Source organism: Thamnophis elegans, chromosome 4 (assembly GCF_009769535.1).
Source record: "Thamnophis elegans isolate rThaEle1 chromosome 4, rThaEle1.pri, whole genome shotgun sequence".
NCBI lineage: Eukaryota > Metazoa > Chordata > Lepidosauria > Squamata > Colubridae > Thamnophis > Thamnophis elegans.
The window spans coordinates 68,885,436-68,912,240 of NC_045544.1; the positions used below are offsets into that span (position 1 = coordinate 68,885,436).

Genomic DNA, 26,805 nt, shown 5'->3' on the forward strand with positions numbered 1-26,805 from the left:
ATGTGTGCAGGATACTCTTCTTATGTATGGGTCCACCTATAAGCAGTTCACAAAGAGCAAACCTCATTATAAATCCAACAAACAAACAAACAAACAAACATCTGGAATAAAGGTTTTAATCACAAATTGTGAAGTGGTTGCTATTGTTAGCTATAAATTGCCATTCCAAATAGGTCATAATTTATTCTGAATTTTAAGCAGTGCACTCCTTTGATTTAATTGGCATATGGGAATGCTTCAGAACTGTTTTGTTTTTACTCTCAAGACTGGATTATTTGGATGGACGATGAATTCATAGTTATATAAGGATTTGCCTATACTGTATTGGCAACATATGGATTTTATCCATTATTTTCTGTAGTGAAGTAGCAATGTTTGCAGATCTCAAACAAAACAATGGGTGAATAACCTTTACACTTTTCAAAAGTAAGCTTTAAGACATAGAATTATGAATCATTGCTATAAATCATTGATAAATAATTGACAGACCTGGATTGAGACATCCAGAGAAATAGAATTAGGATGAACAAAAGATTCATCAAGCATTAGCATGGTTTTCTCCATTGGTTTTTTGTTGTTGTTGCAGGCCATCATGCACCATGAGGGCCATATGGATGATGGATTGACATTATCCAGATCTCAGCATGAAGAATCACGTACAGCACGAGTAATTCGCAGTACTGTCTTCCTTTTCAACAGGTTCATAAGGTATATGTATACCACTCTCTCACTTTTTCTTTCTGTCATATTTAACATTCTGAAACTAACAGTTTAATAAGATTATTTAGTAGAAGAGTGCATGAATCTTTACAAAACTCCATTTTGGATTTGCTTTACTTGAACATGAGGTATTTGAATGGTACTATGTCAGCCACAGTATATTCTATGAAGACTTCCTTATGTGAAGTACTTTGCTGTTCCCCAAAAATAAACATATGCTACATTTTAAAAGAATTGTCTTGAAAACCACTATGCCAGTTTTATATAACTTTAATATAATTCTTTCCTCACAACTTTTTAGTTTGCCTGAAAAAGTCATTGTGATATTTGGGGTGGGGGGAATTGCAGCTGTTTGTGCTTTTCACATGGAAGACTGCTGCTCCAGTTCTTTGAATCATAATCATAATTAGATTATACTAGATTATCTCCAGAGCAAACTACTTGGTTTATTTCCAGAGTTGTAGATCAGAATTGGACTGGAGGATCTGTATACACTCATTTTACTTAGTGCTGGTTCCTTATTAAAACTGAGACACATGTATTTGTTAATTATCTGGTTAAATTGGTATATTGTAATGATAACATTAAGAAGCAGATGAAAATGTATGTCTAATTAGTGAACTTTTACATTAACCTTAGGGGCCTTGATGCTCTCAGCAAGAAAGCTAAGTCTTCCATAGTTGATTTACCCATTGAATCAGTCAGCCTTAGCCTTCAGGACTTGATTGGTTACTTCCACCCACCAGATGAGCACTTAGAGCATGAAGACAAACAGAACCGACTAAGAGCTCTGAAGAATCGACAAAATCTCTTCCAAGAAGAGGTAGCAGTCTTATTTTCTTTATGGAAAAAGTTAAAATTGTTAAATTTGCAGTGTAATGTCTGCAGGAGTTTTAAATTCAGGTTTTTGTTCCAATAGAGGCAAAACTTGTTAGAATAAAAAGTATCTTTATCTTCTGAGCAGTGGTGGGTTCCTACCAGTTCGGCCCAGTTCGACCAAACCTGTAGTGGTTTGGCAGCCTGGGTCGCTGGAACCAGCAGCGACCTAGGCCTGCCACACCCTTGAATCAGTTCTCCAGGTGGCATCATAGGTGCCACCATCTTGTTTTTCAGTTCTGCGCATTAATTGTACTGCACATGCGGGAGTGGTATACACACGAGCAAACCGGCTGCCAGAACCTACCCCTGCTTCTGAAGATTTAATAAGTGTGTAATTCCTTCCCTTATATGTTATTTCTAGATCAGTAAATAAGCTATAAGTACAGGTTACAAACAAGTTAAAACTACTATTAGAATGTCTTATCATGTTTAGGTTGGAAATTGAATTAATTTATACTATAATTTGATGGAACCAAGCAAGTCAATATCGTAAGCTACATGATTTATATTGTTTCAGTATCCCATCTTTTAAGCTAATCACTTTGTTCTTTTGGGATTCAACAATAAGCCACAATTAATTAAAGCATCAAGTGAGTCATTGCAGTGTTTTTCATGCAGACCTGCAAATAGAAGATGTGAGGTGGGATGACAGAGGATATGAGTTCAAACCTAACACAGTGCTAAATCACATTTTAGGTCTCATTCCATCATAATGATCTAGGAAAACATGAGGAGATATATGAACTGCCTATAATATGCCCATTCTTCAAAAGATTGTAAATGCAGAATATTAGAAGCATATTAGTTTTGCAAAATACATGGCTCAATGAGACTGTGTAACATTATGGAATTAATAGAGTGCTTTTAAGAAGCCAGCTAAACAATATCTATGGAGAATTGCAGTTTTAAATGCAATTTTTAATGCAGGATGACTTACTTCTTCCTAAATATATGAAGATGGGACTATCCTGCTTATAAGTCAATACAGTATTTACCTGTGCCTTTTTCTGGTTCTTGGGACTGTTTGTCTCCCCAAATCTCAGTTCCTTTATTACCTATATATTACCTAAGTGTGTGTATACAACATCACATATAAAAAAAGTTCAGAGATTTTTTTAACACTGTGTATGTTGTGTGTATGTGTGTATGTAAATAAAGAAAGAGGTGGAGACTTTATGTGTATTCATTTTATACAAAATACAAAATGATTGAAAATAAATACCTCTTTTCTTATAGGGTATGATCAATTTAGTGCTTGAATGTATTGATCGCTTACATGTGTACAGCAGTGCAGCTCATTTTGCTGATGTAGCTGGAAAGGAAGCAGGAGAAACTTGGAAATCTATTCTAAATTCGCTGTATGAATTATTAGGTAAGACATACCTTCGAGTAACTGAGATTAGTAATATATAAACACACGTAATATATGGGCCAAAAACCCTGGGATGTTGAAATATATTTTCTAGTGTATGATAAAGATCTTCAGATATCCAAGTGCACCCTTGGATGAGAATCAGAGTATTTATTTAGATTTACTTTATACCAAAACTGCAGTGCACTTACTGTATATATTGATGTATGATTCTATTTGTGTTAAGTGGTAGATTCAAAATATAAAATTGTTTTTTCTTTAAATGTGGATACTGCCTGCTGATTAAAAAAAACATGTGCAGAAAATTCTTTGATCTTATTACACTCAGATCTTAATTTGATTCCATTACATAATACCATAGTGTAGCATAGCATAGGGTAGTGTAGCATAATGTAGCATAACCTTGAGTTTTAATTTTTTTATGACAAATCTCTGGCCAGTTTAGCTGAAGAATATTATAATGAGTAAAGTTTTCAAATATCTCTGTATTCTAACAAAATGCTGTAATTTGATATTTAGCTTAGGTACAGTTAGTCCTTAAATTATGATTATAATTGAGCCCAAAGTTTATGTTGCTAAGCAAGACAGTTGTTGAATGAGTTTTGCCCCATTTTACGATATTTCTTGCCACAATTATTAAGTGACTCACTGCAGATATTAAGTTAGTAATACAGTTGTTAAGGGAATGTGGCTTCCCCATTGACTTTGCTTGCCAGAAGGTCGCAGAAGGTGAGCACATGACTCCGGGACACTGCAACCGTCAGTTGCCAAGCGTCTGAATTTTGATCACATGACCATGGGGATGCTGCAACAGTTGTAAGTGTGAAAAACGGTCATAAGTCACTTTTTTCAGTACCGTTGTAACTTCAAATGTTCACTAAATGAACTATTGTAAGTTGAGGAATACCCTATTCCAGATATTAGCAATTTTATTCTGATCTCTGGATTTCATAGCACACTATTAAGCACGCATCAATATTGCTATCATTTATAACAGTTCAAATATAATTAGTGCTTTTCATAGAATATTTTCTCATCTTAATTATGATTTACGCTAGTTTAGTAAACTCCAATTTGGGGTCAAAATATTATATGATGATTTCAGCCAGTGAATGTGAGGATTTCTAAATTAAGAGTTTATCTCTTTATTCATTCCTAGCGGCTTTGATTAGAGGGAATCGTAAAAATTGTGCTCAGTTCTCTGGATCTCTTGATTGGCTCATTAGTAGACTGGAGAGATTGGAGGCATCTTCTGGTAAGTTTCTTGACATTATAATATATATATATATATATCGCTGATAAACGGATAAGAGCCTGTGGCCTAATGGCTAAGATCTCCGCCTAGTGTGCCTAGTATGCCATATAGCCCAGGTTCAAATCCCAGTAAGGGTGTGGCTAGCTGATGAGAGCTAAATAGCTTGAAATAGATCTATACTAGTCTCCCTTTATTTACCGTATTTATCGGCGTATAACACGCAGTTTTAAAACTAAAATTGCAAGCTTAAACCCTGCCTGCGTGTTATACGCCGATACTCCGGGTGGCAGAAGCCCGGGACCCAGTCAAATTCGCTGCGCAAGGTGAAACGGCCGGCAGCAGCCCTGCTCTCCTGCTGCGGCTTCTGTTTCAATAGGGAAGAAAACTTCCTTTCGCTTCCCGGGCTTCTGCCGCCCGGCAGAAGCCCCGGGACCCAGTCAAATTCGGGAAGCGAAAGGAAGTTTTCTTCCCTACTGAAACAGAAGCCGCAGCAGGAGAGCGAGGCTGCTGCCGGCCGTTTCACTTTGCGCAGCGAATTTGACTGGGTCCCGGGCTTCTGCCACCCGGCAGAAGCCCCGGGACCCAGTCAAATTCGCTGCGCAAGGTGAAACGGCTGGCAGCAGCCTCGCTCTCCTGCGGCCAGCGTCCGTTTCAGTCGCTTCCCTTGTCCGTCTTGATTGCTGGAAGCAGTAACAAACGGCGCGTCCGCTCCGCATCGCCCTGACAACCACCCCAGCCGGCGGCTACCAGGCCTCGCTGGAGTCAATTGCAAAGCTGCGTTCAGCGCTTTGAGGACCTGAGGCATCTTGGGAAATGTAGTTCCCTATCAGAAAGAATGGAGTAGCTGCGAATTTGTAACAACATAATATAACTTGGTGCTTCGCAGGTTACGAAAATCTCGTTTGATTTGCACACTGTTTTTTAAAAGTTAGATAAAGAAATTATGCTGTGAAAGCGACTAGATAGCCCCCCTCCCCTTCCTGTGTGTGAGAAAGGGAAGGAGAGGAAGGAAGGAGGGAGGGGGGAGGAAAAGAAGAAGGGAGGGGGGGAGAAGATGGAAGGAGAAAAGATGGATGGAAGGAGAAAGAATGGAAGGAGAAGGAGGAAGATGGAAGAAGAAAGGAAGAAAAAGAAGAAGGGAGGGAGAAGGAAGGAGGTAGGAAGAAAAGGGGAAGAGAGGGAAAGAGCAGAAAGACAAAGAGGATGAAGTTGATAGGCAAGAGGAAGGGGGAAGGAAGGGAAAAAAGAGGGAGAGAGTGAAGATGAGGAAGAGGTTTTTGGTTTTCCAAAAAGCAGTGATTCTGATTAAGTTTTTTTGCTCAAAGAGGTGTTTTTTCATTTCATATTTGCCTTTTAAGAGGAGTTAATGTTATAATTCATGTTCTAATGTTATAAATTTTAATCCAACATTAAGTTCCGAGCTTCCAAGTCATTTATTTTTAATGAAAAAAATTTTTACTCAAATTTTTGTGTTAAAATGGGGGGTGCGTGTTATACGCCGGTGCGTGTTATACGCCGATAAATACGGTATTTATCAGCACAAATAAAAAAAAAACAAAACACACACACACACACACACACACACACACACACACACACACACACATATATATATATATATATATATATATATATATATAATAAATTCAATAAGAATATTTGGTATAGAACTAATTTAATAATGATCCCTCAGGTACCTACAAACAGGAATTGATAGGTATGTTGTTTGTGAATCTAGTACAAATTTTGCCAAAAGCATTAAAAAGCAATATTGAATGGAATATTTATTTTGTTTTGTTTGTTGCCTTTATAATCTGATCCAGGTTTGTTTGGGATATTGTGTTGTACACAGAAACTTCCATTTATGGTCTGATATTTTTCTCGGAATGTATATCTCACAGGTTAAAAAGATAGAAATTCCCTTAAGTTAAGCTATGCTCCTGGGGAGGTTCAAAATATGTTTTGTATAGTATTCTTGACAATAACTCTGAAATGGTTTGTTTTTGTGTTCTTCTGAGATAAAGTGTTTTGTAGTCCCAGTTTAACTTACTGTCTAGAAATACCCTGGTTACTTTCAAATACTACATGGAAAAGAGGACAGGCAATGAAAATCAAGGAGCAGAAAAAAAAGGAGGGAATGGAGATCCAAGTCCTAGTGAAGAAAAATCTTATTAATTTTGGTTCTTTTTTTCACTGCTTAGCATCTGCTTCTGCTTAGTGTTTTCAGTCACCCGTTTCAAAGATATTATTAACTGAATAATGGATATATTTTCTATCGCATACAGTAAATATCAATGGATTTTTTTATTCTTGTTTCTCTAAGTAACTACAATGTTTTAAGTATGGAACTTACGTTAGAAGGGAATTAGTTCTTACTTCACAAGCAGTTTAATAATGTATCTTTAAAGGAGCTTAAATAGCAATAGTTTAGATCTATAAGGAATCCAAAAACACTTGGCATTTCAACCAAATTGATGATTACTGCCCTGCAATTCAGACTGGTCTGGTTGCAGCTTAGCCATTTTTCAATTAGTTATAGGTGAACTATAGACTGTATTTTGGATGTTAGGGGGAAAACTAAAATGGAGCTTTATTTTAAGCAGAAAAATGTTTAAGGAATATAAAATAAAATGGAAAGTTGCACGATTGTGGCATGAAGTAAATGTAATAAATACATCTCATCAAAATTAGATGCTTAATTTGTGTTATGGGTTATGGGGGAATTTAACATGTAGTGTATGAGTTGTCCATGTACTATTTCATATGCTACTGAGATTTTCTGCATCTTTGATGATATTGATTTATTTAAATTTGTTGTAAAACAAAGAAACAATAGAGAAGCTGTAGCAGAAGTTGAGGGCTGCTTGAAATTGAGGAGATATGAATTTTCATTCCACGTTTATCATTATACATGAAAGCAGCCTATGTTAATTGCCTAATCTTTTATGTTATTCTTAAATAACCATGCTTATAAAGATTAGTATAAGAAGCATTTTCTTAGAAATGCAAGTTAATTCAATATGAAAGCAACAGCAACTATGCTGTCATTGTTGTTTTATTTCAAGTATTATTTTCTTTTGAGTCTTAACAATAATTATAGAAGAAAAGGGATTATTACAATAATTCTTAGATTATTATGACTATTCTTTATTGCATGTTTTTAAAAGAATATAAAGAGATAACTAGTAAAATGGGGCTTCTATATTTTTAGGAATTCTTGAAGTATTACACTGTGTGTTGGTGGAAAGTCCAGAAGCATTGAATATTATTAAAGAAGGACATATTAAATCAATCATTTGTCTTTTGGACAAACATGGCAGAAACCATAAGGTATACAAGACAAACATGAATTTATTTGAATAGTCTATGTGATTAATATAAGTTTTATAAGTAGAACATAAAATGTAATTAAGATAATGAAACATATGTAATATTTTTATACAGAAGCTCTAGTAATTTAAAATGTCCATAACCACCTCTATCATCATTTTCCCCCAAGGTATTAGATGTTCTTTGTTCATTGTGTGTATGTCATGGAGTAGCTGTGCGATCCAATCAACATTTGATCTGTGATAATCTTCTGCCAGGGAGAGATCTTCTTCTTCAAACTCGTCTTGTCAATCATGTGAGCAGGTAAAAAAATGGAATAGAGTATTATTTTGAATGCTCATATATATGTATTTATAAATGAGAATGTATAGGCAAGCCCTTCTATAATAACATTGTTTTTATTAGAACTTGCTTGGTGTAGGCGTTAAAAAATTTGTAATTTGCTTTTTTTTAAAAAAAAAAAATCCATTTTGTGGTTATTATTGTTTTTACTGATTTTTAAAATGCATTGTTCTGCTTGTATTTAGCATGCGACCAAATATTTTCCTTGGAATCAGCGAGGGCTCTGCTCAGTACAGGAAATGGTATTACGAATTAATGGTTGACTATGTGGAGCCATTTACAACAGCAGAAGCTACTCACCTTCGTGTAGGTTGGGCATCAACGGAAGGCTATTCACCATATCCAGTGGGTGGAGAAGAATGGGGTGGCAATGGTGTTGGTGATGACTTATATTCCTATGGTTTTGATGGACTTCATCTATGGTCAGGTAAGACTAATTAAAAAGTAAGTAATTAAAAGTAAGATTTATATTTAGGCAACAAAAACAAAATGCAAAGGTACAGTATATGTGGTACCTTGCTCAGTAGTGGTGACTGTGAGAGGGATCTTGGCAGTGGTGGGTTTCAAAATTCTTTAGAACCTCTTCTGTAGGTGTGGCCTGCTTTGTGGGAGTGGCTTGCTGGCCATGTGACCGGGTGGGAATGGCTTGCCGGCCATGTGACCGGGTGGGAGTGGCTTGCCAGCCATGTGACCGAGTGGGGGTGGCTTGGCAGTCATGTGACGGGGTGGGCATGGCCAACTTGTAAAATGTGGTTAAACTCACTTAACAACGCTCTTGCTTAGCAGCCAAAACTTTGGCTCAGAAACTCTGGCATTTGAACCATGTAAGTCTTAAAGCTGTCAAGTTACAAGACCCTTGCATCCCTAACCCTTTAGGAAAAAAAACACCCAGTGGTGTTCAAACTTGACAGCTTTAAGACTTGTGGACTTCAACTCCCAGAATTCCTCCTCCAGTCATGTTGGCTCAGGAACTCTGGCATTGAAGTGTACAAGTCTTAAAGTTGTCAAGTTACAAGACCCTTGCACTCCTAACTCTTTAGAAAAAAACCCCCAGGGGTGTTCAAACTTGAGTGAGCAGTGGGCGGGGCAAGCGTGGTGCGGACGGGTGGAGGGAGGGAGCTGGAACTGGTTCTAAACAGCATGGTAGATTTGTGGAACCTCTTCTATAGAAGAAGTTAGAACTGGCAGGAACCCACCCCTGGATCTTGGCGTCGTAGTGGGCAATCATTTAAATATGAGCCAGCAATGTGCTGCAGCTGCCAAAAAATCCAACACAGTTCTAGGCTGCATAAACAGAGGGATAGAATCTACATCACGTGAAATGTTAACACTTGAAATACTGCATTCAGTTTCGGATGCCACGATGTAAAAAAAGATGTTGAGATTCTAGAAAGAGTGCAGAGAAGAGCAACAAAGATGATTAGGGGACTGGAGACTAAAACATATGAAGAACCGTTGCAGGACTAGGACTAGGAAGGACTAAGGGAGATATGATAGCAGTCTTTCAATATCTCAGGGCCTGCCACAAAGAAGAGGGAGTCAAACTATTATCCAAAGCATCTGAGGGTGGAACAAGAAGCAATGGGTGGAAACTAATCAAGGAGAGAAACAACTTAGAACTAAGGAGAAATTTCCTGACAGTTTGAATAATTAATCAGTGGAACAACTTGCCTTGAAGTTGTAAATGCTGAAAGTTTTTAAGAAGAGATTAGATAACCATTTGTTTGAAGTGGTGTAGAGTTTTCTGCCTAAGCAGGGGGTAGGACTAGAAGACTTCCAAGGTCCCTTCCAACTCTTGTTATTCAATTCTAAGTTTAAAGCCTAAATATATTGCAAGTTAAGTTTTAAATAAAAGAGTTATATAGAATAACAGCTATAGAAGGTTTGAAAAAACTGTATCACAAGTAGAAAGTCCCTGATTCTGTTCTTGCATATGGAGCAATAGATAAAGATTCCTATATGAAATTGCGGCACCTCTGAGTTTGAAAAACTGATACTGAGTTAGCCTATCTATTATGTAGCTTTGTGTTTGTCGATGTGCTTATGAGATCTTTGGAAGTAGCTTTTCTATTAGGATCTTCCATTTTTCTCTAATAGTTTTCATTCCTAATTATAGGTTGTGTAGCAAGATCAGTCAATTCTCCTAATCATCATCTACTCAGGACTGATGATGTCATCAGCTGTTGCCTTGATCTGAGTGCTCCAAGCATTTCATTCCGAATAAATGGGCAGCCAGTGCAGGGAATGTTTGAGAATTTCAACACAGATGGTCTTTTCTTTCCGGTTGTCAGCTTTTCAGCAGGGATAAAGTTTGTATCCACATCCAATTATTTTCTTTGCTAAGGTCTAATCTAGATCAATGACATTGTAACTTTTTTTTAAAGCAGATGTAGAGAATGTTGGTAGGGACTGTATTAATTTGAGAATTGATTAAATTTGAAGGGACATTGATTTTTTGAAATTGTTATGGTTTCTCTGCTAGGAAAGATATAAAAGAGGAAGTAAAGAAGAAGAATCAAGAGATGTATAATTATTTTTTCTCCTCCTCCTCCTCCTCCTCCTCCATTGTCAACTTATTTACTGATATACTATTGCAACTGTTTAACCGTTTAGTGTTAACGTTGAAGGTGTACGTGTTTTGTCTGTTATCAATTCTAATTTAATCCAAAATTAAATGAATTATTTAAATCATTTAACTTGTTATTCTAAGGGCTAAGAACCTATAGAATATAGTCATGTTCAATTACAAGCAAATATGCATACAATTTTATTAGCATTATTCCAAATTACGTGGCATATGCCTTATGCCACAGCTAAACAACAGCTAAAGGTAAATTCTATCAAGGTGAGCAAGAAAATAAGTTAATTGCAGACAATTTAGGAAATAAAAGAACCTAAGCTATTATAACAGCTGCTCAAATTCAGAATCTGCAAGTAGAACTTTGCAAGAAATATTTTATTTAATTAATATAGAGTCTGTCACATTGTATTTATCTTACAGAGTACGATTTTTGCTCGGAGGCCGCCATGGGGAATTTAAATTCCTTCCCCCTCCAGGATATGCTCCATGTTTTGAGGCTATTCTGCCCAAAGAAAAGTTAAAAGTGGAACCCAGCAGGGAATATAAACAAGATTGCAATTGCTCAAGGGATCTCTTGGGACCAAATATTTCTTTGTCACAAGCAGCATTTACTCCAGTACCTGTAGATACCAGTCAGGTATATAAAATGTACATTGACTTTAAACATGCATTAGATTTAATTTATATTATATTAAAACTAGGAATAGTTGGCTGGCAAGCACCATGTGACTGCTAGAAGTATTGTTATATCAACATCATCAATATCATAATTTGAGATGGTAATCAGAATTCCACTTTCCAGACATTTATCAGATTTTAATAGCAAGCATTGGAATTAAATGACAACATATACAGCCAGGAATAAAATATGTTGAGAAAATAGCGGACAACCTGAAAAAAGTAGTTTAAGAAACTATATTGGTCTGTACGTGTAATAATCAATGCCATAGTCCTGTTCCCTTCAAATTTGCCTGTTGATAAAATCCCTTATACATTTTTTTTCACTTCAGATTTAAAATGACAGTACACAAATCCACAGCCCCAGTCATTTTGATCTCTGTATAGATGAATCCACAAGGTTAGAGTTATGCTTAAGGTCATGTCAGACAAGCAAATTTATTTATAACATTTATATTTAATGTTTTAAATATGTCAAATGCAGTTCAGTAATTGTTCTGGAATTACCATAAATATGAATCCATTCTACATCATGGTTGTATTGGCCTCATATATTCATGGGGTGGGAGATGACAATGCAAGCATTAGGATTCAAATTGCACAACTTATGTGCTTGCATGCAGAATTGTGATGCAAGACCATAATGGTGAAGCTTTCTGCATGACATCAAAATGCACATTTCTTATATGCACATTACAGCATTGTAGATCGGAGTGAATTCATTTGATAGCTATGTAAAATCTGACACAAAAAGTGTCCTCTGATTGGATCTAAATTGTGTAAATGCTTAAGATAAAGCATCTGAGTGACAATACTGTATGGTAATTTTAAATAACTTACTCTGCTGTTTTATTAATATAAAAACTGATGACAGTGTTGGGTTCATGAAGAGAGTTGAGTTCAGTGGAGAATGACAGCGCTTTATCTGCAATTTCTTGCAGTTACTGTATATTTTGAATCTCATTCTCTTCATTCTGAAGAAAACAGGTATAATAGATGATAAGATTTTTTTTTAAATGGAACAAATCATAAAGAGGCTGAAATAATTGGATTTTTGTTTTTTTCACCATCTAACTATAACTGAAAGGTAGAAAAATGAACAAGTTATATACAGTTATGTACATGTGGCATTAGGATATTTACAATACAGCCCTTTACATTTCTACTCAAAGATAAATTTCAATTAGTTCATTGGGTGTTCTTTTTGGCAATGGGAATGGTAACCAATAAAAAATAAGTCCACTAAATGACTGGGATAATTATTTCATTGGTTTGTTTTTTTCTTAATTGTACTGTTTGCCATTTTATTTTTTAAAAGATTCACTCTTCTATTTTTAGATTGTATTACCTCCACATCTGGAAAGAATTCGAGAAAAACTAGCTGAGAATATCCATGAACTTTGGGTGATGAATAAAATTGAACTTGGATGGCAGTATGGACCAGTATGTACTTTTCTAAATTTAGCATTTCATTAATTAATTCATATATGCTTATGTATATAATTTAGAAGACTTTTTACTGCCTAAATATTAAAAGACTGTTTTGGTTTTCTAATGAGTTTTGCATCATGTAATAAATATAATTTTTTAAAAAATACACAGAAATCCAATCAGGGGCATCCACAGAGTGTGGCCCAAAAAGTTAAGCTGAGACAGGGCAATTAAAGCTTAATCTGTATTTTATGAACATCATGTGTGCAACACATAAAAAATCAGGTGGAACTTCTGTTGTACCTGTTGTGACCTCTATCTTGCATTTTTGTCATCATTCTTTGCAGACTCACTTGAAATAATTCCATTGGCTACAGTCAGAGAGGAACAATCAGGGAGAACTAAAATCCAGGAGCTAAAAATTGCACATTTAAATAAGAGTGGAAAAACCAATGTACAAATATGTTTTTGTGTGGAATATTACCAGAAGGATGGACTTGGGTTTTTTTGCAGAGAAATTCTACTACTTGTCAGTAGAATTGATCCTTTTAAAGTACAATTGTAAGATAAACTGAAATTCTATTTTTCAGATTAGAGATGACAACAAGCGGCAGCATCCCTGTTTGGTAGAGTTTGCTAAATTGCCTGAACAGGAACGGAATTATAATCTTCAGATGTCGCTAGAAACTTTAAAGTAAGTCAGACATATTTTCTATTTTTTCTATTTTTGCGATTAAATTTATATAAATGTATGAATTCTTAATAAATTATGAAATTTGGTTTATACTATACAGGATTAGCAAGGTACTTGTTAATTTTCTGGATTGTGTCAATTAATATAAATGCATATTTACAAGTAATTTCCTTTGATATATACTGATTACTCATATAATATTAGGTACTGAATCTTCATTTTTTTTAATGAGAATTACAAAGCACTCACATTGTTACTTTTAAAATATTTCTCAGTAATCATATATTATATAAATGGAAGAGAGAAAAAAATTGTATAAATCTGGATAGCAAAACAATTTGTAAAATAATTTCTGGTTTATGCATAGGAAAATCTACAATAACATATCATAGCTCTGAAATCATGGCTGATAATTATTTTCAAAAATATGAGCAAAATAAGAAAAGACAAAACTTTTCCCATCATGTAACTATAATAATTACAATTGTAACTATATTGGTACAATCATGTAACTATTATAATTATAGCCTTGCCATTCAGTTAGCACATTTTGCTTGATTTTAATTACTTTAAATATAATGATTCTCTCTTTTAGAACATTGCTGGCATTAGGTTGTCATGTTGGAATTGCTGATGAGCATGCTGAAGAAAAGGTGAAGAAACTAAAACTTCCCAAAAAGTAAGTTTATACTCAGACTATTAAGGGATGAGAATGCAAATATGTCTATGCTATCTCCTGTACACAGTCTACTAATTGACAAATTGAAGATACCTGAACCTCCATATGATTCTTTGTATAAGACAGAATATGTAATATTCTGTCAAGGTAGTCATTCTTTGAGGTAGTCAAAAAGGTCAAGTATCTTGGAGTTAATATTTCAATCTCAAATGGGAAATTATTTAAGTATAATTATGAACCACTCTGGCATAGTATACAGATAGAGATGAAAAAATGGGAGAAGTTGCACTTATCTTTGCTGGGAAGAATAGCGGCATTGAAATGAATATCTTACCAAAAATTTTATTTCTTTTCCAAATGTTACCTATACTTAAAAAAGGTGTGAATCTTTTAGAATGGCAGAAGGGTATCAATAAATTTGTATGGGCAGGAAAGAAGCCGAGGGTAAAGCTGAAAATAATGCAAGATGCACGTGAGAGAGGAGGCTTGAAACTACCCAACCTAAAACTATATTACGATGCAGTGGTACTATCCGTAATTAGTGATTGGATCGATTTAACCAATGATAGGATATTGAATATTGAGGGACATGATCTGGTATATGGCTGGCACGCTTACCTGTTATTCAACAAAAAACTGGACAAAAACTTTAAAAGTCATATTTTAAGAAATGCTTTATTGCGGGTCTGGAAAAAATATCAATATAAACTAAATGACAAGATACCCATGTGGGCAATTCCTAGACATGCAATTGAAAATATGAATATAGCACAAAAACAGGATAGAACTACCTACAGGCAGCTCCTCATTTTGGAAAGGGGGGCACTACAACTAAAATCCTTAGAGGTATTGAAAGAGGAGAAGGTAGTTCAAACATGGTTCTAGTATGGGCAATTACAGGCCAGGTGGAAAATACATCAAAAAATTGGTTTTATCCAAGTTGAAGATAATCTATTTAAACAAATAAGAGACCAAAGTTTAATGCATATAAAGAGGATATATAATGTATTAATACAGATGGATTCGGAAACAGAATTAGTTAAAGATTGTATGGTAAAGTGGGCTCAAAATATTGAAGAACCAATAATGTTGGATACGTGGGAAAGAATTTGGGTAAGAAATGTGAAATTTACACAAGCTCAAAACTTACGAGAAAAATTTTGCAAGATACTCTATAGATGGCATTTAGATCCTAAAAAGTTGGCTTCTATGTATCCGAATTTATAACCCAAATGTTGGAGATGTGGTTCTCTTGACGCTACATATTTCCATATATGGTGGACTTGCCAAAAGGTTAAGGCATTTTGGATAAAAATATGGTGGATTATGCAAAATATTTTTAAAAGAAGGATAAAGTTTACTTTTCAGTTATTTTTGTTAGGTATAAGTACTGACTTTACAGCGGTAGAGATTAACTTGATTTTGCATTTAATAACGGCAGCAAGACTGTTGGTGGTGCAATATTGGAAGAAGGAAGATTTGCCTACAATTCAAGAATGGACATTGAAAGTCACAAATTTAGCCGAGATGGCTAAAATATCTGCATATCTTAAAGATCACTCAAATGAGAGATATAAATGAGACTGGAAAAAATGGATTGATTATATACAAAATAAATATGGGACTAAGAAATTCCAGATAGCCTATGCTTAAGATTAGGAATGATTTAAATTGTTTAAAGATAGCTTAGCAAGAAGGAGCTAAGCTCAATGTAGAGATGTTGTTAATTTCTTATTCTTTTTTTTCCCCAATATATTTTAGACCGTGTTTGTTAAAAATCTATACCGTGTACGGGTTCTGGGAAGTCGGGGGAGGGGAAGAAGGTGGGGGGTCAGGGGGAGGGGGGGAGGGAATATATTAGGTTAAACAAGAGGCGTTAGATCTCATTGTAATGTGACCTCACATGCATACTGTTCTTCTTAAATTTTTCTTTAAAAATAGGATAGGCCAAGTATATTGATATGTAGCCGAAATACACCAAGGAGCGGAGGAGTGGGAAAGAAGAAAGATGGGCAGAGAGGGATGGGAGAGAGGGTGGGAGGGAAAGGTGAGAAGGAAGGGGGGGAGTGGATGTGGAGAGAGGAGTGGTAGAGGGGGAGGGGAAGTAGGGTAGAGGGGGATGATGGAGGGAAGATAGAAAGTTGCTGGGTGGTGGAAGAAAGAGGTGTATAGAGAGCGGAAGAGTTATATTGGGTTTCTATTTTCTGGGGCCTTGTTGACAAGAGGAATTGATGCAATTATTGTTTAATGCTGTATGGTGTTGGCTATGTACAGTATACATGTGAGTGTATGAAAATGAAAATGAAAAAAAAAGAATATCTAATAAAAATGCCATCTGGAAATAAACAAAAATTAATAATGTGATGTTAATATGGTACGATTAGTTAGGAAACAGTCAGGAAGTCAATGTGTTTCAGACTATATCTATATCTATGTCTATATTTCTTTCTTTCTTTCTATCTATCTATCTATCTATCTATCTATCTATCTATCTATCTATCTATCTATCTATCTATCTATCCATTCATCCACCCATCCATGTGTGTGTATGAAAACATTTTAATTTACATATAATTTCATTTTTAAGGCCTATAAATTTTGGAATTTGGATTTTGATTCCTAAATTATTGTACAGATTACTAATTCCAGTATAAGGAAATGAATGATCTGAATCTAATAACATTTAATGCCAAAACAATGCAAAGATAAAGATTTATGTTTTTTATATTCATAAAAATTCATAAGACTTCATTAAAGTTTTTTAAATTTTTTTAACAGTTATCTATTATTAAGCGGTTATAAACCTGCTCCTATGGATCTAAGTTGTATCAAGTTGACTCCATCTCAGGAATCCATGGTTGATAAACTCGCAGAGAATGCTCACAATGTATGGGCTAGAGATCGTGTAAGGCAGGGATGGACATATGGAATTCAGCAGGTAAGTCCAGACATAACTAGAATCTTTATAGTAATCCTATTATAGAACCAAATCCTGACAATGGTGAAATAGATAAAATATTTTGGAGTTTTACTTTTTTGACTTCAAGTTAATTGATACGTTTTCACAACTAAACCTTTTAAAAGAGGAGATATATTGACAAATTGAGGGAAACAAGTCTCCTTCCCTATTGTGTCATCACAATTATGTTTCTGATATCAAGCAAAAATTGATACTGTATAGTATAACCATGTCATTGTGCATTATATTAAGCTTACTAACATAATTGCAGTAAGCTCACTAAGAGTTCCATTTATTAGCTACTAAAATACCCCACAGTGCCCTAGCGAGTCTGTAGGGGGTTGTTTTACTAGTTAATAACTGGTAATAGTTAATTAACACTATAAAAAGTTGAATAGTTGGATACACACAAAGTAGTGCTTGTACACACACAAATAGCTGAACATTTTGTAGAATTTAATCTAATATTCACACTTGTTGAGTTTGTTTTAAATTGAGTTTTTATTTAAAGTATTGGTCAATCCTCCTATTAGGAATATTTGATAAGCTCCATTTTTATCTGTTCCTAAATGTGTTGAATAGCCTTGGGAACCTACTTGATTCTTCCTTCCAAGTTAGTGCAGATCTACGGTATTTACAGTATTAGAAAAACTGGGTGTTAGAGTCCTTTAAATTATCTCTCATAATTTTTATATTGTACAGGATGTGAAGAACCGTCGAAATCCTCGCCTTGTCCCCTATACACTTTTAGATGATCGCACTAAGAAATCAAACAAAGATAGCCTCCGAGAAGCAGTCCGTACCCTCATCAATTATGGATATAACCTTGAAGCTCCAGATCAAGACCATGGTACTGAAATTATATTGAAACAGGCTTTTTAAATATATTGTTGTATATGCTATTAATTCAAGGAAGGTAAGAATGTTCCATTTTTAATTTTACTTCAACTTTCCAAAATAAATTCATATTTATTTTTATATTTCTAATTATTTGATTTTTTTTTTATTCAAACAGAACATAAACAATTTTAAAATAATGCCAAACAGAATAACAATTATAATAAAACTGACAAAAAACTCACTGGAAATATATTTTTAAAATACAACATACCCATACTCACATAACTTTATATCTAAAGGAAACTCCTTCCACACAAACGCTCTGTAAAAATAGTTCAATCAATAAATTAGAACAGAGCTGGAAGGGACCTTGGAGGGCTTCTAGTCCAACTCCTGTTCAAGCATGAGACCCTATACAATTTGAGACAAGTGGCTGGCGAGTCTCTTCTTAAAAATCTCCAATGATGAAGCACCCACAACTTCTGAAGGCAAGATGTTCCTTCAGTTCAGTTCCTTGAGCATTCCTTTTGAAGTCCCCTTCCTTGGAAAGTAATTAACACTGGTTTAATCTAGAATGGATGTTTACATGTAGTAAGCATTTCATCAACAAAAGAAAGTTTGTCTCATTCTAACACACTTGGATTGTACTTGTGAGTGGCTACTAGGAAAATAATGTCAAATCTGCTAAAGTTTCAACCCATTTCAAAAGAGGGTAGTAAGTGCAGTTCTTTTGTCCATTATTTGACCTTTCCCCCCTCTTTTTGCAAACTTTGGACTTAAGTACTTTGTAAAAAGGTTCTCCTTTTCTTTTTAAAAACTTTGCTAAGTCTTGGAGAATAGTTGAGAAAATAAAATATGTTTTCTTGCCTTTCCTTTAGACTGCCAGTCTGATAAAAGAGATCCTAACTTTTCCAAAACTTTTCAAATCAGCCCTGATAATGTTCCCTAGTTTGGGTAATGAAATATCTGCAAGAAAACAAGCAAGCTCAGAGAGCACCAAAGACCCTCATTTCAACCTTGACCTACGAATATTCTCCTTTATTAGTATCATAATCATCCCTAACTTTTAAAAATTTAGATACTGTGATTTAATTTTTATATAAAAATATATATCCTTAAATTTTGAACTTTTGCAGCTGCAAGGCCTGAGGTGTTTGACAGCATGATGGAAAGGTTCAGGATATTCCGAACAGAAAAAACATACGCTGTAAAAACTGGGAAGTGGTACTTTGAATTTGAAGCAATAACTGCTGGAGATATGAGAATTGGCTGGGCCAGGCCAGGTTGTCAGCCAGAGCAAGAGCTTGGCTCAGATGATCAAGCATTTGTATTTGATGGTTTCAAGGTATGTACATTTTTTGTAACAGGACAAAAAAATAGGCCTTGCTGTGTCTCTCTTGATTTTTCCATAGACCTTCAGAACCTATTAATCAAATAATTGAATTGAGACTTAGAGGGTTAGATACAGATTTACATCTGAGTTACAAGTAGTTCTTGACTTTGAATAGTTACCTTAATAGCTGTTACTTACTAGAAGTTACAACGGCACTGAAAACAGTGACTTGTAACCATTTTTCATGCATATGACCATTGCAGCATCCCCATAGTCATGTGATTTACATTCGGATGCTTGAAGACTAACTTACATTTAGGATTGTTGCAGTGTCCCGGGATCAAGTGGTCACCTTTTGAAACCTTCTGACAAGCAAAGTCAATAGGGAAACCAGATTCACTTAACAACTGGGTTACTAATTTAACAACTGCAGTGAGTCCCTTAACAAATGTGGCATTAAAGTCATAAAATGAGGGAAAATTCATGTAACAAATTTCTCAGTTAACAACATAAAATTTGGACTCAGTTGTAGTAAATTGAAGACTAGCTCTATTGCCCTCCCGTAGATCATATATAAAACTTAATTAGTGGGGGATAAACACATTGTTGTGAATTCTAACATTAGGTTTTCTGAACCTTCATGTCATTTATTTCAAATTGATCTTTGATATAGGAAAAAGAGAACAAAAATAAGCATTTTTGCCCTTATGTTCTCTACCATAAAGTGTGGTCTTACCTACTAAGTGAATTGTTTGTTGAATTACAAGTTGATAGTAATTTGTATGTTAAAACATAACATAGCTATGTTATGAGATTTTTAGGATCTGGAATATGGTGAATGTAAAGGTTGGAAGGCACCTTACAGATGATCTAGTTCAAGCCCAGGGCATACAGGATTGCCATATATCTTGGGAAGAGAGGGATTTGCTTCTTCAAAAATAATGGAGATCTCCCTTTTCTCTTTAAAAGGAGTAACAGTAAGATTATTGAGAATAATGTATAATGTGCTCATAAATTATTTTCCAAAAATATTGAATGTTGCTGATTCTCTAGAAACCTGTGGCACAGTTGATGTATTTTAAAAATTATTGTTATATAATTAATTGTAAGATTTATAACTGATATTTTCTTATTGAGCTAAGCATTTTTAAACAATGCTAAAATCATAAAAAATAATAGTTTATGTTGCATAAAGTCTTTGATTATCTAGGCCCAACGATGGCACCAAGGAAATGAGCATTTTGGCCGTACTTGGTTAACAGCAGATATTGTGGGATGCATGGTGGATCTGAATGAGCACACTATGATGTTTACGCTAAATGGTGAAATCCTTCTTGATGACTCAGGTTCTGAACTTGCATTTAAAGATTTTGAGGTTGGTGATGGTAAGTTCTTGAGCAAATTTGTGCTGCTTTCTGGCTGACTCAGTAAGTTTTCTTTGCTGTCTTAGAGAAGTTTTTAAAATCAGCCATTAGTTTATTTCAGCCAAAGATTATGGCTCAAAGCAAGATTTATCTCAAGAATTCTGTGTGTGAGCATCAGCGGTCTGGGATTATGGTATTGAAATATGGTAGCAAAGTGGCTGGATTTTGTTGCAACAATGACTGCTAGTTTGGGATGGTTTTAAGTATACAAATGCAGTCAGTTTGTCTTTGGACCTCCAGTAGTTACAATTCTTAACTATTTCCACCTTAAATTTGTCCAGAAAAGAGAGTACACCACACATCTAAGTATGTCATAACATATCACCAATGTACTGTGGTCGGCTTCCTGGGAGGAGCTTACTGGTGGAAGCAGCAAAAAATCAGCTGCCTCCGAATTCCTGGCTACGTACCTGATTAGAGGATCTTCCATCTGACGTCTTATCAGGTTTTCTTATCCTTCAGGCAAGAGGGAAAGAAGAAACTGTTTTGCTGGCAAATGCTCTTCGATTTTTGCAGCTTTTGTGCTTGCAAGGAAAGGGGGGCTAGCCCAAGGCAGAACGGCTGTCCGTGCTGGGAACTTCCAACTGCCTTGTGCAGGACAAAGTAGGTCTCTCCCACTCTGCTCTAAGTTTTGTTTGATTTAATCTTATCACGAGCTGAATCCGTTTACTGCGAGGACAATAATTGCTTATCAACATTTTAGCTTCTTCTCTTTTTCTCCTCCGAAAAATTATTTACTCAGAGGCTTTTAAAATGGCGCCGAGCAGGCTGGTTTCTCCGGTAATAACGAACACTTTTTGCTAATTCTCACAAGACTTCAAAAGAATTCAAAACAAAAGAGATAGCTTATCACATGTTTTGGTTTCACAATAGAAGAATTTTACTCCTTCATTAACTTTGCTTATTTGGAAGTTAAATGGTGATGAATCTGTTGAACGGTTTTGTTACAATGTTTACTCACTGAAACTTTTGCCAAGCCTTAAATTTCAAAATAAAAGCCTCTTTACTTAAAGCTGCATATTTAGGCAATAGAGTTTTATTAACTGCAGGCAGACAAATTTTGAAATGGCCTCAAAACCAAATATTAACTTGAAGACGTCACCCTCTACTTCCAGGGGCACACCCTCAGTGCCTGGCACAAAGCTGCAGCCTCCGCTTCCTACGCCCCCTGCTGGGGATGTGTTAACGAAAGAATTTTTTCTGAGTAATCTAAGCGAGGCTTTTAATGCACAGACAATTAAAATGGAAGATAAATTTAGAGATAATAGAGAGGAGAGAAAAGAGGAAATAAAAGAAATGAAAGAAGAAATTAAAAGTGAAATTAAAAGTGAAATAAAAGGACTTAAACAGGAGTTGTATGAGAAATTTGAGGCTAAGGTTGATAAAATTAGAGACGACATGCTGAGTCTTGTAACTGTATTAACAGAACATATTTCTGGAGTGGAAGATACTCTAGAGGTTCTTAATGATGCCAATGCTAACTTGACATTGAAAACAGAGGTGGTGGAACAAAAAGTGGAAAATGCTGAAAAAGAAATTATTATGATACAGTACCGACAAATGGAGTTCGCATTAAGAGTAAGGGGGCTGCGTGAGGAGAAACAGGAGAACCTGAAACAGATCCTATCGGAAGCTTTTGACCGCCTGATGGGAAGACCAGGGACCAACCAAGGCTGGCAAATTGACAAAGCTTACCGCGTTAACTCCTGGCTGGCAAAGCAGAAGCAGCTTCCTCGAGACATCGTTATATATTTTACTACAAGAGAGTTCAGAAATATGGTACTGCAAGCGTCTTATAACACTAAGCTTCAAATTGGCGGTCAAGACCTGGCTGTTTTGAAAGAGATACCACCTCAAATGTTAAGAGCCAGAAGAGACTACGCTTTTTTGGTCGAAGAACTCAGAAATCGTCAGATACAGTATAGATGGGATGCACCATTTGGCATCATATTTACATTTGATAAGCAAAGGTACCGCCTCAACTCTGTATGGAAAGCCCGAGATTTTTATTATAATATATTGAAGGCCGGACACCCTGCACCATCTGGACCTAGAGAAAGACCACAAGAAGGACAGGATAGACAGCAAACTACACAACCACCAGACAAGATGGAGCATCTCTCTTCTCTAGAAGTGCAAGGTGCTATGGAACCAAGACCTAGCCGCATGACTACTAGACGTATGGAGAAACAAGCTAAGAGGCAACAGCATCAACAATCATCGGCCATCGATCAAGGAACTACAACAACAAATCTGGAAGCAGTGGGAGGAGCTAGACCTAAGGTTAAACAGGCCGTGCAGGAAGCTCTAAAAATGCTTCAACCAACCAAAGATGACAACTAAGATTTTAACATGGAATGTCAACGGACTGAACTCTCCACAGAAGAGGAAGAAAATATTTCATTATCTTAAACAGTTTAAGAACGATGTAATTTGTTTGCAAGAAACTCATATCAAGTCAACTGATCAAAAATATTTGATCAACTCAAAACTTGGTCAACATTTTGCAGCTTCTGCTATGGAAAAGAAGAATGGTATAGTTGTATACTTAAGAAAAGATATGAAAGCTGAATTAATAGAAGCAGATCCCTTCGGAAGATATATTGCTTTAGACTTAATCTTAGAAGGGAAAAAGACATTACTTTTGGGAATTTATGCTCCCAATCAACAGCAAGATAGATTCTATAGAAATCTTCATGCTAAATTAGTACAGTGGGACTATAGTTCCTGTATACTATTGGGTGACTGGAATGGAGTGATAGATACTAAGAGAGATAAGAAGATTTCCCGCTTAAATACCAAGATGCGAGCAAAGTTACCCAAATCTTTCTTTGACATTATGGATGATTTTGAATTGAGAGATATCTGGCGAGAAAGAAATGCAGAGGAATATGACTTCACTTTCTTCTCGGACAGGCATCAATCCCTTTCAAGGATCGATTTTATTCTAACCACTAATGATTTGCTTTCTAGGGTCAAGAAAACAAAGATTGCAGCTAGAGTCCTTTCGGACCATAACCCAGTTTGGATGGAGTTGGGAAGGGTAGTGCAGGCAAGAAGGTTTTGGAGACTGAATGAAAATTTATTTAGATATGAAAACTATATTAATGATTGTAAAAAATTACTATCTGAATATTTTGTTTTGAATATGAATAAGGGTACATCTATGGAATTTGTATGGGATGCAAGCAAAGCGTATATGAGAGGAGTTTTGATGAATATAAATAAAACACATAGAAATAAGCAAGGGCTAAAACGAACAGAACTGGAAGAGGAAATTAAGAGAAAAGAGCTGGAGTTAACAAGGAAACCAGACGATACAAAGGTTAAGGAAGCTATTAACATATTAAAATCTCAATTTGACATGTTGATCTCTGACCAGGTAGCTACTAATTTATTATATGCAAAACACAATACTTTTTGTAATGCAAACAAACCTGGCAGATGGTTAGCTTATCAGATTAGGAAAAAAAGGAAAACTCGAAATATATCTAAACTGATTTACAGAGGGAAGGAGGTGTTCCAACAGGAAGAGATTCAAAAGGCTTTCTGGGAATTTTTTACAGAACTGTATAAAGGGGATAAAATTAATGGTTTAGACATAGACAAATATTTAGACAAGGAGAAAATACCTTCAGTTAGAGAAGAACACAGGCAAAAATTGAATCAACCAATAACCTCGGGGGAAATCCTGCAGGTAATTAAGCAATTAAAGCCAGGGAAAGCACCAGGTACAGATGGCTTGACAGCGGTTTACTACAAAAACTTACAGTTAGAAATGGTAGAACCTCTTAGAGAATTATTTAATATGATTCAAACGGAAGGTAAAGTCCCTCCATCTTGGAAGACAGCGTTTATATCTTTGATACCCAAAGAAGACCAAGATACTACTCAACCCAAAAATTATAGACCCATTTCATTACTGAATGTAGATTATAAAATTTTTACTAAAATATTAGCAAATAGGTTAATGTTGGTCATTCAACAATTGATACATACGGACCAAACAGGTTTTATACAAGGGAGACAGATGAAAAGTAATGTCAGATTAATTATTAATGCATTAGAATATTTGGGAAAGAACAACCAGATCCCTGCTGCGTTCATATTTTTGGATGCTGAGAAGGCCTTTGATCGAGTTAACTGGCAATTTCTGCTGAAGATATTGCAAAAAATGCAGATAGGAGATAATTTTTTACAGTCAATTAAAGCAATATACCAACAGCAAACAGCACAAATCATAGTCAATGGAAGTTTAACAGACTCTTTTCAAATTGGAAAAGGTACAAGACAGGGTTGTCCTTTGTCCCCATTATTGTTTATTATAACTTTGGAAGTATTGTTGAATAAAATACGGGGCTTGGATGGTTTAAAAGGGATCAAGATTAGGCAGCAAGAATATAGAGTCCGCGCTTTTGCGGATGATTTGGTCATAATATTGGAACAACCGCAGGAATCCAGTATGGTTTTAATGAATACGATTAATCAATATGGTCAAGTGTCTGGCTTTAAAATAAACTTAGGAAAAACCAAAATATTAGCTATAAATATGAATATTAAACAAAAGGAAGAATTAGGAGTGATGCTAGGATGTGAGGTAGTTAAAAAAGTCAAATATCTTGGAGTTAACATTTTAACTTCAAATGGGAAATTATATAAGCATAATTATGAACCACTTTGGCATAGCATACAGACAGAGATGAAAAAATGGGAGAAATTGCACTTATCTTTGCTGGGCAGGATAGCGGCAGTGAAAATGAACATTTTACCAAAATTTTTATTTCTTTTCCAAATGTTACCTATACTTAAAAAAGATGCGAACCTTTTAGAATGGCAGAAGGGTATCAACAAATTTGTGTGGGCAGGAAAGAAGCCGAGGGTAAAGATGAAAATAATGCAAGATGTACGTGAGAGAGGAGGATTGAAACTACCTAATTTAAAACTATATTATGATGCAGTGGCATTATCTGTAATTAGTGATTGGATTCATTTAACCAATGATAGAATATTGAACATTGAGGGACACGATCTGGTATTTGGTTGGCATGCTTACCTGTTATTCAACAAAAAATTGGATAAGAACTTTAAAAGTCATATTTTGAGAAATGCTTTATTGCGGGTTTGGAAGAAATACCAATATAAATTAAATGACAAGATACCCATGTGGGCAATTCCTAGACATGCAATTGAAAATATGAATACAGCACAAAAACAGGATAGATTTACTTACAGACAGCTTCTTACCTCGGAAAGGGGGGTATTACAATTAAAATCTTTAGAGGTATTAAAAGAAGAGAAGGTAGTTCAAACATGGTTCCAGTATGGGCAATTACAGGCTAGGTGGAAAATAGATCAAAAAATTGGCTTTATTCAAGTTGAGGATAATCTGTTTAAACAAATAAGAGATCAAAGCTTAATGCATATAAAGAGGATATATAATGTATTAATACAGATGGATTCGGAAACAGAATTAGTTAAAGATTGTATGATAAAATGGGCTCAAAATATTGAGGAACCAATAATGTTGGATACATGGGAAAGAATTTGGGTAAGAAATGTGAAATTTACACAAGCTCAAAATCTGAGAGAAAATTTTTACAAGATGTTTTATAGATGGCATTTAGATCCTAAAAAGTTGGCTTCTATGTATCCGAATGTACAGCCTAAATGTTGGAGGTGTGGTTCTCTCGATGCTACATATTATCATATATGGTGGACCTGCCAAAAGGTTAAGGCATTTTGGATAAAAATATGGTGGGTCATGCAAAATGTTTTTAAAAAAAGGATAAAGTTTATTCCTCAGTTATTTTTACTAGGTATATGTACTGATTTTACAGTGGTAGAGACCAATTTGATTCTGCACCTGATAACTGCAGCAAGACTGTTGGTGGCGCAATATTGGAAGAAGGAAGACTTGCCTACAATCCAAGAATGGACATTGAAAGTAACAAACTTAGCTGAAATGGCTAAAATATCGGCATATCTCAAAGATCATTCAAATGAGAGATATAAACGAGACTGGAAAAAATGGATTGACTATATACAAAATAAATACGGGACTAAGAAATTCCAGTTAGCCTATGCTTAAGATCAGAAATGATTTAAACTGTTAAAAGTTAGTTCAGTAAGAAGAAGCTAAGTTCAATGTAGAATGTCATTAATTTCTTAATTTCTTTTTTCTCAATAGATTTTAGACTGTGTTAGTTAAAAATCCATACCGTGTACGGGTTCTGGGAAGTCGGGGGGGGAAGGAGGAGGGGGGATGGGGGGGTGGAGGGAGGGAGGGGT

General features: G+C 35.3%; 1 protein-coding gene across 1 annotated transcript in view; it reads left to right on the forward strand.

Moving 5' to 3' along the window:
- RYR2 (ryanodine receptor 2) overlaps window positions 1–26,805 on the forward strand; it is a 202,481-nt gene that overhangs the window by 52,166 nt on the left and 123,510 nt on the right. The window contains exons 14-29 of the mRNA XM_032216038.1: window positions 587–708; window positions 1,360–1,543; window positions 2,836–2,971; window positions 4,131–4,226; window positions 7,438–7,556; window positions 7,726–7,859; window positions 8,084–8,325; window positions 10,015–10,207; window positions 10,900–11,116; window positions 12,496–12,600; window positions 13,179–13,282; window positions 13,878–13,961; window positions 16,740–16,899; window positions 17,623–17,770; window positions 18,897–19,105; window positions 20,304–20,478. Of these exons, the coding sequence (XP_032071929.1) occupies window positions 587–708; window positions 1,360–1,543; window positions 2,836–2,971; window positions 4,131–4,226; window positions 7,438–7,556; window positions 7,726–7,859; window positions 8,084–8,325; window positions 10,015–10,207; window positions 10,900–11,116; window positions 12,496–12,600; window positions 13,179–13,282; window positions 13,878–13,961; window positions 16,740–16,899; window positions 17,623–17,770; window positions 18,897–19,105; window positions 20,304–20,478 (2,428 nt within the window). The remainder of the gene's footprint in view (window positions 1–586; window positions 709–1,359; window positions 1,544–2,835; window positions 2,972–4,130; window positions 4,227–7,437; window positions 7,557–7,725; window positions 7,860–8,083; window positions 8,326–10,014; window positions 10,208–10,899; window positions 11,117–12,495; window positions 12,601–13,178; window positions 13,283–13,877; window positions 13,962–16,739; window positions 16,900–17,622; window positions 17,771–18,896; window positions 19,106–20,303; window positions 20,479–26,805) is intronic.